Source organism: Loxodonta africana, chromosome 17, assembly GCF_030014295.1.
Source record: "Loxodonta africana isolate mLoxAfr1 chromosome 17, mLoxAfr1.hap2, whole genome shotgun sequence".
Lineage (NCBI taxonomy): Eukaryota > Metazoa > Chordata > Mammalia > Proboscidea > Elephantidae > Loxodonta > Loxodonta africana.
In genome coordinates, this window is record NC_087358.1 from 64,554,451 (window position 1) to 64,566,749 (window position 12,299).

The following is a 12,299-nucleotide window of genomic DNA, read 5'->3' on the forward strand; positions in this document are numbered from 1 at the left end:
TTGCGATTTGAGTTTCTTTAGTTACGTTGACCTAGTCTTTAAAGGTACTGATGACGTTTTGGCCCGTCCCACCGTACGTTTTAATCAATCAGATAGGGCTTCTCCGGTAGCCACACCCACCCAAGCGCGGGCCGACTGGAAAGTTTGTCCCCAGCAACGCGCCGTACTGACGGTAGCAGTGCGCAGGCGCAGTTCCCGGCCCCCAGCGGCGTGTTCCTTTTTCCTCAGGTTTCCAGCTTCCTGGTAGCTGAGAAACCCTAGCTCCTCAGAGGCCACCTTCCTCCGCGGCTCGCCGGTTGCCCCGGACACTCCTCCGGCAGAAGTCCCCCAGCTGTCGCGGCCGCTGCCCCGGCTGCACGCCTTCACCGGCGACAGACTCATGGCTGAGCGCGGCGAACTCGATCTGACCGGCGCCAAACAGAACACGGGAATGTGGCTGGTCAAGGTAATGTTCGCGGGACTCCCGCCTGTGCGCCCCCTGATAGAAATAGTTTAAGTGACTTCCGATCGTCCCGCTCCGTACGGCTTTTAAAGTTCTTTTATGGCCATCTCATTAGAGCTTCACATACTTGGAGAAGTGTGGTCGTTGTTTTGCCCGTTTGCAGATGAGAAAATTAGTTTAGGGAAGCTGAGTGTCTTTCAGCCAATTGAGAGTCCAAGTATGCCTGGAATGGATCTGTTCCCCACGACCTGGCTTGCCCTGGTGCCCCGTCTGGTGCCCCCGATTTGAGCGGTGCATTTTATCCCACATCGAAGAATTCCTGAATCTTGTTGAAACGGATTTTAGTCTTGAGAGCACGCAGAAGAATCTACTTTCTCGGCCAGAAAGTAGAACGGAAGGTTGCTTACCCTTAAAATTGTTCTTTTAGGATGATGACCTTTAATAGGGCTCTCAGAAGAGTTCTGAACTAATGGGAGAAGAGGTCACTCGACCTTTCTTTTAGAGCACGATTGGGTCTCTTGAGACTGACCGTCAATAAATGTTTTATGTAAAGACTAGTATTGCGTCCTTTTCGTTTGCAGTCTGGGTTAGCCGTTAGCACAGTGTTTGTATTGACTTTTTTTATACTGAGAAGTGTTGTTTTTTGGGGGAGTTTCATAAGACATATGCATGTTCAAACTGTGATCATGACAGTCTTTGAACCTCGCATAAAATGTAGAGATCTTTGGTTTGTTAATGCTTTAGTTTACTGTCTTATCACACGGCCAAGTCCTCATCAGTTAAATATCAGAGAGGTTCTTCCTGTCCACCCCTCTAAAATAGCTCCTTTATGGTGATTTGGTAGCACGTCAAACTTTTGCTATATTCTTCAAAGTGTTTGTCAGAGTCTAAAGTGATTCCGTATTCATGCGTTCAGTGATGGTTACTCCCTGCCCCTCAACACCCACATACACACAATCACATTCCATTAGAACAGGACCCACAATAGTGTTTGGCACATTGGTAATTGCTCAGCAGATATTTGATGAGTGAATGCATGATCTCATCCTTCAACCTTATCCTTAGTCTGTGGCACTCATTCGACTTATCTCACAGCCACATCAGCATGACTTAAAACGATCAAGTAAATGGGTGTCTCACTCCCAACTGGAAGAGATTGATTAAGGAGATAATCTGCTTTGTAGGCTAAAGAAAAGAGCTTGAAAAAGTGGTGAGAATGGAGATTATGGTTTTATGCTTGGAGCGCAGTAGATGCACAATAAATGTTGTTTGCCTTACAGGATTTGAATGGGTGGATCGAGCTATAGCATAGTATTCCATAGACCAAAAAATCTGTTGCCAGTGAGTTGATTCTGACTCATAGCGATCCTATAGGAGTGGAACAGAAATATAAGACTGGAAATGCATGTTAACATGATGCGTTCTGGAAAACAAAGAGGAGACTATTATGCCTAGAGCAGAGAGTTTGTGTAAAAAAAGCTTGGGACCATATACCCAAATTGTCATATCGTGAAACGGAGATGTTTTAGCTTTAAGTCAGTTGTTGTTGAGTGGATTCTCTCTTGATTTTAGTCTATAGAAAATGGAGGGTTTTGAGTAAGGCAGGGATGCATAAGATTCTTTTAAAAAGAAAATAAACTTGGCAGTATGCAGTATGCATTAGAGGGTAAGGGTGACCAGAGTCAGAATTCAGAAAGTTACCGCAGTAGCATAGGTATGTATGAGATGATGAAGTCTGAAGAGTTAGGAAAATGTTTTCAGTAAAAAATTGTCAGGATTTGCTGACTATCTTAGGGTACTTTAGAGAAACAGAACCAGACATATACATGTGTAGAGATAGAGAGAGATTGATTTATTTCAAGGAATTGGCTCATGTGATTGTGGGGGCTGCAAGATCAGTTGGTTAGGCAACTGGCTGTAGACTCCTGCACTCCCCAAATCTGCGTGTAGGTCAGGCGTTAAGAAGAGTGAAGAGTAGGAGTGTTCATATCTATTACGGTACGGAAGAGTAGAACTCATCCTAGGGAAGCTTCCCTTTGCTTTTAAGGTCTTTACCTGATTGATTGAGGCCTGCCCACATTATAGAAGGTAATCTGCTTTACTTGAGGCCACCATATGTAATTTATAACAGCAACTAGTCTAGTGTTTTAGCAAACAGCTGGGCACCATAGCCTAGCCAAGTTGACCCATAAAGTTAACCATCAGTCTGACTAAATGAGAATGTGAAAGAACGTAATGAATCTGAAATTGAAGAAGTTAAAAGAATTTTGGTATTCTCCCCATATATGCACATTTGAATACATTTTATCTCTTTAAAAAAAAAAAAATCTTAAGCCGATGATTTGTTCTTGTTATTTCTTGCTTGCAAAATCATTGCTTCCTAGCATCAACTTGGTATGCAGTATTTCTTTTTTTATGTGTCAAGGAAATGAATGGACTTGTAAATACGTCTTTCCTGGGTGTGAAAGGAATATGCTGGATATTTTCTCTTTCTTGCCAGTTCTTGTCCTCTGACAACCTTATTTCTGAAAGAGGAAGAGAATTGCTAGCAAATATTTTCTGTTGTAAAATCTGTCTATATCCCGCCTTTATTTGACAACTTTTATTTCTGCTCTAGTAAAAGGCGTCCCAATAGGCAATGGGGTTTGATTTGCACACCTAACAGATAATTTGAACTTGTTTCATTTGCACTGGGGTAAGTATTGAGGGTGATTTTCATGCCCATATCTAGAGCATACTTGGATTTTCATCTCTGAATTATAGGAATAAATTATATGAGACAGTGCATCAAATAGTGGTGTTCTGTTTCGTTTTCAGCTTTCTTTGTGTGATATTAAAATATGGCATGTAGCTTAGAAAGTGTTTCTTCATTCTTTCTCACCTAATTGCATTTTGTAAATGGAACTAGGTGCTGATTTCAAGTCTTTATACTTTACATTAATATTTCTCATTATAAATAATACCTTAAATTCTGATCTTTGAGGGTCACTTGCTGCAAAATAAGTGGATTTTCTCCTAGAGTTTCTCAGTACTTACGAATTTTCTCTTACTCGTTGGTTATCTTGTACATATTTTATTAACTCCGTCATGAGACAGGGATAGAATGGGATAAGTATGGTAAGAGCCTTACATGTAAGATCTTTGAGAGTTTCTGGGAGGGAAAAATGAATGTTTATCTGACCAAGACAGGGAAGACTTTTTTTAAAGGGGGTGACATTTAAGAAGAACCTATGGAGTTGGTTAGTTGGAAAAAACTTGCCAGCAGGGCTGGAAAGAAAAAGTCTTCAGGAAAAGGCAAGTATAACGCCACAATTTTTGCCTTATCAGGGAGCTAGTCCTTTGCAGTTTGCTTGGCACCTGGTCACACCACCACCATATACCCTACAGAAATCATTATTTTTAAATTGAATGATGTTTTAAAATACTCTAGCACAGTTCCTTTTTTGGCTTACAGTATTGTTATTGTTAGTTGCCATTGAGTCCCCTCTGATTCATGGTGACCCATGTACAATAGAAGGAAACATTGTCCGTGCTGCGCCATCTTCATGATTGTTGGTATGCTCAAGTCCACTGTTGCAGTCACTGTGTGTTTTGAGTGTCTTTCAACCTAGAGGAAACCCTGGTGGTGTAGTCGTTAAGAGTTCGGCTGCTAACCAAAAGATTGGCAGTTTGAATCTATCAGGAGCTCCTTGGAAACCTTATGGGGCAGTTCTACTCTCCCAAAGTGTTGCTATGAGTTGGAATCGACTCGATGGCAATGAGTTTTCAACCTAGAGGCTCATCTGCTAGCACTATATTAGTGATCCATAGGGTTTTCATAGGCTAATTTTTGGAAGTAGATCACAAGGTCTTTCTTCCTAGTCTGTCTTAGTCTGGAAGCTCCACTGAAACCTGGCCACCACAGGTGACCCTGCTAGTATTTGATGCTTCCAGCATCACAGTCACATGCAAGGCATCACAGTACAGCAAACTGACTGATAGGTGGGTGGTGGTTCAGTGTTTAGACTTCTGGAAAAAATCATCTTCTCTAGCTATTGGTTGGTTGAAGAGTAAGGTGCATGATGGGAAAGAGGAGGAGATAAAGCTGGCAAGGTTACTAAAAAAAAAAAAAAACCTGTCGCTGTCGAGTCAATTCCGACTCATAGTGACCCTATGGGACAGAGTAGAACTGCCCCGTAGGGTTTTCAAGAAGCACCCGGTGGATTTGAACTGCTGACCTTTTGGTTAGCAGCTGTAGCTCTTAACCACTATGCCACCAGGGTTTCCAGCAAGGTTATTAAGGGTGGGATTTTTGAAAGTCATGAATACCATATTAGGGCCTGAATGATAAGAACTGCATCTCTTTTTTGGGAATGGGGTTTGGGGCTATTGATCTAGTAGATCTAGTAAACAGCTTACTAGCCAATGGAATGAAGGGGTTTTTTTTAGCCCAAACAGCCTTCCTCTTGTGAACATTTTGACTAATCTTCGTTGGAGGAGAGAATTGGGACAGAAGGGATGGGCGTCATTCCCTGTGAGTGTTGTGTCTTTCATTCAGCAACTAAGGTGCCACCAAGCTGAGCTTTATTTATTCACAGACAGGCATGTAGTTTGACATTGGCAGTCAACAAGAAAGCTATATACCAGGGAGAGATGAAGCTGGAATGGGTGACACCTCAGAGCCATCAGAGCTTGCATTTATTATGCACCAAGTATTTTACACAGCAAACCTATGAAGTAGATGCTAGATATGTATATTTTTCACATGATAAAATCGAGACTTAGGGAAGTTAATTATGTTGCTCAAGCATGGAATAGTTATTCATATTTAGGTCTGTTTGGATACAATGCCAAGAATAGGAAATGTCTTTTTTCCTCTTGGATCCCTTTCATGGGTTATCTCCCTAGCAGTTCGAGGGGTGAAGTGAGAAAACTTTATGTCCCTTGTGTCTTATCCCCTCCAAATCTTGAGTTTCAGAAAAACATGGGAGTAAAAGGTCCCTGTCACAGGTCAGGTTACCTGAGAAGCTGACTCTGAGATGGAGATTAGCATGCAGGAGTTTATTAGGGAGTGCTCTTGGAATCTCCACCTGTGGATGAGAAAAGACTTAAGCAGGATTGGGCAGAGGGTGTGATATAGTCTCAATGAAAGCTGAGAATGATTCCTTAGAGAGAACTCCAAAGCAGTGCTGAGTTGGGGTTAGGTATACCTGTGTCAACTAGTCATTGAATGTGGTTTGTCCAGGAAGAAGTTGTGACCTTGGGCAAGGTCCTTCAGTGGAGGCAATTCCAAAGACGGCTAAGAGCTGAGGGCTGTCTACTGGCTGTACTCCTAGCAGCTGAGGGGGATGTCTTTAGGCTGAAGGGGGAATATGGGTGTCACATCACAGTGTCCACTACAGAGCCCTTAGTTAGCTTGTGTTCTGGGGGAAACAGGACTTTGAAGATTAGTAGATGGGGACCTAGATACCTGATGAAGCAAACTTTGCAAAGAAACTTGTGTAATGTTGGCACACATTACTTTAGTGCCTTGGCTTGAAAAGCAAGTTTGGCCTTATTACTCTGCCTAGGTTGGGTGGATTGATTCATTAAGTCAACAAGCTTCTAGTACAAAAAAACAGACATACATGGTCCATGCTCTCACGGAGTTTGTAATCTGGTGCAGGAGACAGTCCCAGTGAAAACATATTTGCAAACAGATAAGGGTAGCAAAGCAAGGAATAGTTTTCTGTGAGTGTGAATAACAAAGGAACTTGACCTAATCCAGGAGGTCAAGGGAGGTCTCCCTGAGGAAATAATGCTTTTAAGTGAATCATTTTTCTGACACTTTTCTGGGTCTTGGGCAATCTGAGGAAACATCCTCTATTACATCCTTTCCATCTTATTTTCTTTAATGAGCATGGGGAGAGTGGAAACAACACACATACCTCACGAGGGACATGTCAACAAGAGTGTTTGGGAACCTTGGAATCATATATCCCATTTTTTATTCTCTTCCTCCCTCTTTCTAGAAAGCCCATTTCCATAAGCTCTTGGTGTAGAGAGTTATATGTGATTGAAATGTTATCCTCATTGTATTCTATTCTTTTTCATTGTAAAAGTGTAGTATTTTGGCAACCTTTTGAATTAGACTAGTGGGTTTATCTGGGAACCTGCTGTTTTATTATAGTAATGACAATATGGTATGAGTTCCAAACTATTGTTTTTATCATTTAACTTCTGGATCACAGTACTGTTTTTAAGTTGGCCATCACTTGTATTAGGTACAATTATCGTACTGAATTTCATTCTTAAATTTGTGATATATAGTCACTTCACTTAGAACTATTTTCTTGTCATTTAACGGCCTTACTTATAGTCAGTAGCTGTTTGGTCACAGATTCTTCTGACCTGGTTAACATATTGAAGAAGTTTGGTCTTATCCAAGACTTCCGAGGCTTCAAAACACTTTTTTTTTTTTTTTTTGAAATTGTGCTTTAAGTGAAAGTTTACAAATCAAGTCAGCCTCTCATACAAAAATTTATATATATACACCTTGCTATATATTCCTAATTGCTCTCCCATTAATGAGTTAGCACACCCCTTCCCTCCACTCTCTCTTTTCATGTCCATTCGGCCACCTTCTGACCCCCTCTGCCCTCTCATCTTCCCTCCAGACAGGAGATGCCAACATATTCTCGTGTCTACTTGATCCAAGAAGCTCATTCTTCCCCAGTATCATTTTCTATCCCATTGTCCAGTCTAATCCCCGTCTGAAGAGTTGGCTTTGGGAATGGTTCCTGTCTTGGGCTAACAGAAGGTCTGGGGACCGTGGCCACCAGGGTGCTTCTAGTCTCAGTCAGCCCATTAAGTCTGGTCTTTTTTATGAGAATTTGGGGTCTGCATCCCACTGCTCTCCAGCTCCCTCAGGGGTTCTCTGTTGTGTTCCTTGTCAGGGCAGTCATTGGTTGTAGCTGGGTACCATCTAGCTCTTCTGATCTCAGGCTGATGTAGTCTCTGGTTTATGTGGTCCTTTCTGCCTCTTGGACTCAAAATTACCTTGTGTTTTTGGTGTTCTTCATTCTCCTTTGCTCCAGGTGGGTTGAGACCAATTGATACATATTAGATGGCCGCTTGCTAGCGTTAAGACCCCAGATACCATTCTCCAGAGTGGGATGCAGAATGTTCAAAACACTGTTGTCTTCTCTTTATTTTAACAGCATTTTAAGGAACCAGCAGTGAAGGGAGAAGAGCGGGTGGGAAAAGGCCACACTCCACTGTTGGCATTGTCCCCTCTTTCCCTCGTAATTTTGAGCTAGATCTCTGAAACAAAGTTTCCCTCTAAAAATGAAATTAGATATATTAAAATTAAATTCTGTATCCTAGGTATATCCCAATATTACTACCACTGGATGGAGCCCTTGTGGTGCAGTGGTTAAAGTGCACAGCTGCTAACCGAAAGGTTGGCGCTTTGAACCCACTAGCCACTCTGTGGGAGAAAGATGTGGCAATCTGTTTCCATAAAGATTACAGCCTTGGAAACCCTATGGGGCAGTTCTCCTCTGTCCAGTGTGGCTGCTATGAGTCTGAATTGACTTGACGCCTACAGATTTTTGTTTTTGGCCGTTACATTAATAGTATCGTCAGTGATATCCAGTCATAAAATAATAAGCATGCATCAGGCTGTTCTAGATGCTTGACATTTAACAGTAAACAAAACTGACAAAATATCTGCCCTCATGCAGGTAACATCCTAATAAGGAGCAGGAATAGACAGTAAACAGACACAAATATATCAGGTGATAAGCACGCTGAAGAAAAATAAAGCAGGGTAAAGGGAGTTGAAAGTAACTGGGGATGCTCTTTTAAATAGAGTATTTTAAGTTTGAAATGCCTACTGAATATTCAAATGGAGAATTTGAGGAGGCAGTTGAATATATAAGTTGGGAGTTTAGGAGAGAGGCTGGACTTGAGTTACAAATTTGGGAGCAGATAGAATGCAGATGGATTTAAAGCCGTGAGATTACCTACGATTGAGTGATGCTAGAGAAGAGGAGAAGTCTGAGGACTGAACCCTGGGCCCTCTGGAGTTAGAGTTTGTCTTAGCTATCTAGTACTGCTATAACAGGAATAGCACAAGTGGAAGGCTTTAACAAAGAGAAATTTCGTCTTTCACAGTCTAGTAGGTTACAAGTCCAAATTCAGGGTGTCAACTCCAGAGGAAGGCTTTCTTTCTTTGTCGACTCTGGAGGAAGGTCCTTGTCCTTAATCTTCCCTGGTCGAAGAGCTTCTCAGGCCCAGGAACCCCAGGTCCAAAGGATGTGCTCTGCTCCTGGTGCTGCGTTTTTGGTGGTATGAGATCCCCAACTCTCTGCTTCCCTTTCCTTTTATCACTTGAGAGATAAAAGGTGGTGCAGGCCACACTCCAGGGAAACTTCATTTACATTGGATTTGAGTAACCCAGTAAAGGATGGTGTTAAAATCCCACCCTAATCCTCTCAGCATAAAATTACAATCACAAAATGGAGGACAGCCAGAGAATACTGGGAATAGTGGCCTAACCAAGTTAATACACACATTTTTTGGGGGAATAATTCAGTCCATGACAGATGTAGAGACCGAAAAGGAGAGTCCAGAGTAGAAGGAAAACCAAGAGAGAATGTGGTGATTAAGAAACTAAGTGAGGAAAGTGTTTGAAGAAGGAGGAGGAAACAGTTCTCAAATATTGATAGGTTGAGTGAAAAAAACCACTGCTAAAGACAAGGACTAAATACTGACTTGACAATATGAAGATCTTTGGTAATCATTTTGATCCGTTTCAGTGTCAGGTTTGGGAGGAAAGTTTGTCTAGAAGTTCAAAACAAAATGGCAGAGGAAGAAGTGTAGACAGCCAATATAGATACTAACTCTACTAAGGAGTTTTTTTTTTTGTAAGGAGAGGCAGAGGAAGTAGCAGTAAGTGGAAGGGTTTATAGAGTCTGCCCTTACTAGGTGTGTGATGTTGAGCAAATTAACCTCTCTGTGCCTTAGTTTCCTCACTGAGAAAATGGGGAAAGTAATAGGATTGTATGAGGATTAAGTGGGTTAATATATTGAAAGCATTTAGAAGTATGTTTAGTGATAAGTTATCTATTGCTTGTTGTTGTGTGCCGTCAAGTCAATTCCAACTCATAGTGACCCTACATGACAGAGTAGAACTGCCCCATAGGTTTCCTAGGCTGATCTTTATGGGAGCGGATTGCTAGGTCTTTTCTCCTGAGAGGAGCGGCTAGTGAGTTTGAACTGCTTGCCTTTCAGTTAGCAGCTGAGTGCTTAACCACTGCACCATCAGGGTTCCAATCTATTATTAGATAATTTACCACAGATTTAGTAGCTGACAATAACACATGTTTATTATTTCACAATTTCTATGAGTCAGAAGCCCAGGCATGGCTTAGTTGGGCCCTCTATTTCCGAGTCTCTTAGATGATTGGAATCAAGGTGTCCTCCATGGCTAAAGTTTCATTTGAAGTCTTGGCTGGGGAAGGATTGATTCCAAGCTCATGTGGTTGTTGGCAGAATTTAGTTCCTTCAGGGTTGTTTGTTGGCAAGAGCTTAAGTTCCCAGCTGGTGGTTAGCTGGAGCCTGCCCTATGTTTCTTGCCACATAGGCCTTGCCAGCATAGCGGCATGCTTCACCAAAGCGCGCAAGCTGAGAAAGCAATGAATCTGCTGGCAAGACACACTTCACAGTCTTATGTAACCTCCTCATAGAAATGATATCCTGTCACCTTTTCTATATTGTATTGGTTAGAAGCAAGTTACAGATGCTGCTCACACTTGGAAGGGGATTATACAAGGTTATGAATACAAGGAGGTGTAGGGGTGATTGGGGGTCCATTTTAAAGTCTTCTTGCCATACTTAGTAAGCACTCTGTGAGTATTAGCTGTTTCATTAATATTACTATTGTTATTATTCGGATGGGAATAATCAAGTAGAGAAGTGGGTAGAGGAGAGAAAGGGTAGTTTTAAAATAAAGATGTCCTTGAATAGACAATAGGGAAAGAAGTTCAATGCACAAGTGGAGGATTGGCCACAGTGCAGTTTTGTTTTTTTTAAATAGTATTTTATTGTGTTTTTGGTGAAGGTTTACACAGTGGTTTAGGTACCTATTCAACAGTTTCTACACAAGCTGTTCAGTGACATTGATTACATTCTTCATAATGTGGGAAACTCTCATTATTTCTGTTCTGGTTGTTCCGTTTCCCTTACTCTGGTTTCCCTGTCCCCCTACATTCTCATCTTTGTTTTAAAGTAATTGTTGACTGTTTGATCTCATATAGGTGATTTTTTTAAAGGACCACAGTACTTACAGGTGATATATATTATTTTTTGAGCCAGTTTGTTATTTAGCTACAAGGTAACCTCAGGCATTAGTTTTGGTTCAAGGTTTGAAGAGTATCTCAGGGCAGTAGTCTGGAGGAGTCCTCTGGTCTCAACTAGTTCAGAAGATCTGGTATTTTTTTTTTTAGGACTTCTGTTGTTTTAAGGGAGCCCTGGTGGTACTGTGGTTAGGCATTCGGCTGCTAACCAAAAGGTCACCAGTTCGAATCCACCAGTAGCCCCTTGGAAACCTTATGGGGCCATTCCGCTCTGTCATGTAGGGTTGCTGTGAGTTAGAATCGACTGGATGGCAGTGGGTGTTTTTTTAAATTGTTTTAAGAGGAAAAAGCAGAATATAAGGTTCCTACTTTTTTTTTTTTTTTTACTATAGATAAGCCATAGATTTAGAGATTCTCTTTTGATTGTTTTTTTTTAGTGGAAGAGGAAGTCAGGTTATCAGCACAAAGGGAGGAGGAAGAAGTGTTGTAGGTTTGAGGAGTGAAGAGAATTAGTGAATCCTTTGGAGTGGAGCGTGAACTGACTAGGGAAATGTAATTAAATTGCCAGGCATCACCAAGGGCTTATCTGACTAAACCAAAAAAACTGTTGGGTTTCCAAGGAGTGGCTGGTGGATTCAAACTGCTGACCTTTGTGATTAGCAGTAGTAGCTCTTAACCACTGCGCCACCAGGGTTCTGACCTGACTGGTAGCCATGTTTTTAAAGTGAGACCTATTAGCATGATTGTTTTTCCTCAGCTGCTCAGGTGCAGGTGTGGAGGAGGAGGACTAGCACAATAAAATACTAAATAAATGATAATACTCATCAGTGGAAATTGGCTTTAATCAGTATTAAGTTTCTGCCAGGCTTGACTGATGGTGGGAGATGAAGACCAGGAAATGATTATAATAATGGACCTTGCAATCTAGGCCCATTAAAGATAGTGATAAGGATTTGAGCCCAGGTGGGACATAGAAGAGGTGTTAATTGGGGTCAGTGACTCTGAGGGATTGAAGAATGGTTGGACTAAAAGTATGGGGAGAGAGCTGGGAAGATAGGAGATGGTTGTCAGAATGATTGCATGACATAAAGATTATGGAAAGGACGCTGTTATCGATAATGAGAAGGTTTTAGGGCATCTGAAAACAGGGTCTCATCTGAACCAGGATCTTGGAATATAATGAAGAAAAGATATCTTTTTCTTAAGGACTTTATTAGGGAGTTTAACTTATCATTGATTGATAGAGTAGACTGCTGTCTGTAGAAGATATTTTTTCCTTTGTGGTAGAGTAATTGACATAAAGGTTCCCTGGGCAAGAAGCAAAAGCTAACCTGTTAGGCAAGATTTCAAGATTCAGGCCATAAGCTAATAGCTTCATAGGCCAAAGATTCAAAGATTTGATGTTATAACAGTATTTGTAAAGATCAGTTTTTGATCCTATGTTTATTTAGTTCTGACAGATAATGTTGTGGACATTTGCTTTTTTGACTAACCGGTATCCACTTACTTTGATACTGTAACCAAACCAAACACAGTGC

The 12,299-nt window shown here is 41.4% G+C and overlaps 1 protein-coding gene across 1 annotated transcript in view; it reads left to right on the forward strand.

Moving 5' to 3' along the window:
• Positions 1–209: 209 nt before the first annotated feature.
• GTF2F2 (general transcription factor IIF subunit 2) overlaps positions 210–12,299 on the forward strand; it is a 187,576-nt gene continuing 175,486 nt past the window's right edge. The window contains exon 1 of the mRNA XM_003412608.4: positions 210–445. Within this exon, the coding sequence (XP_003412656.2) occupies positions 380–445 (66 nt within the window). The 5' untranslated portion in view covers positions 210–379. The remainder of the gene's footprint in view (positions 446–12,299) is intronic.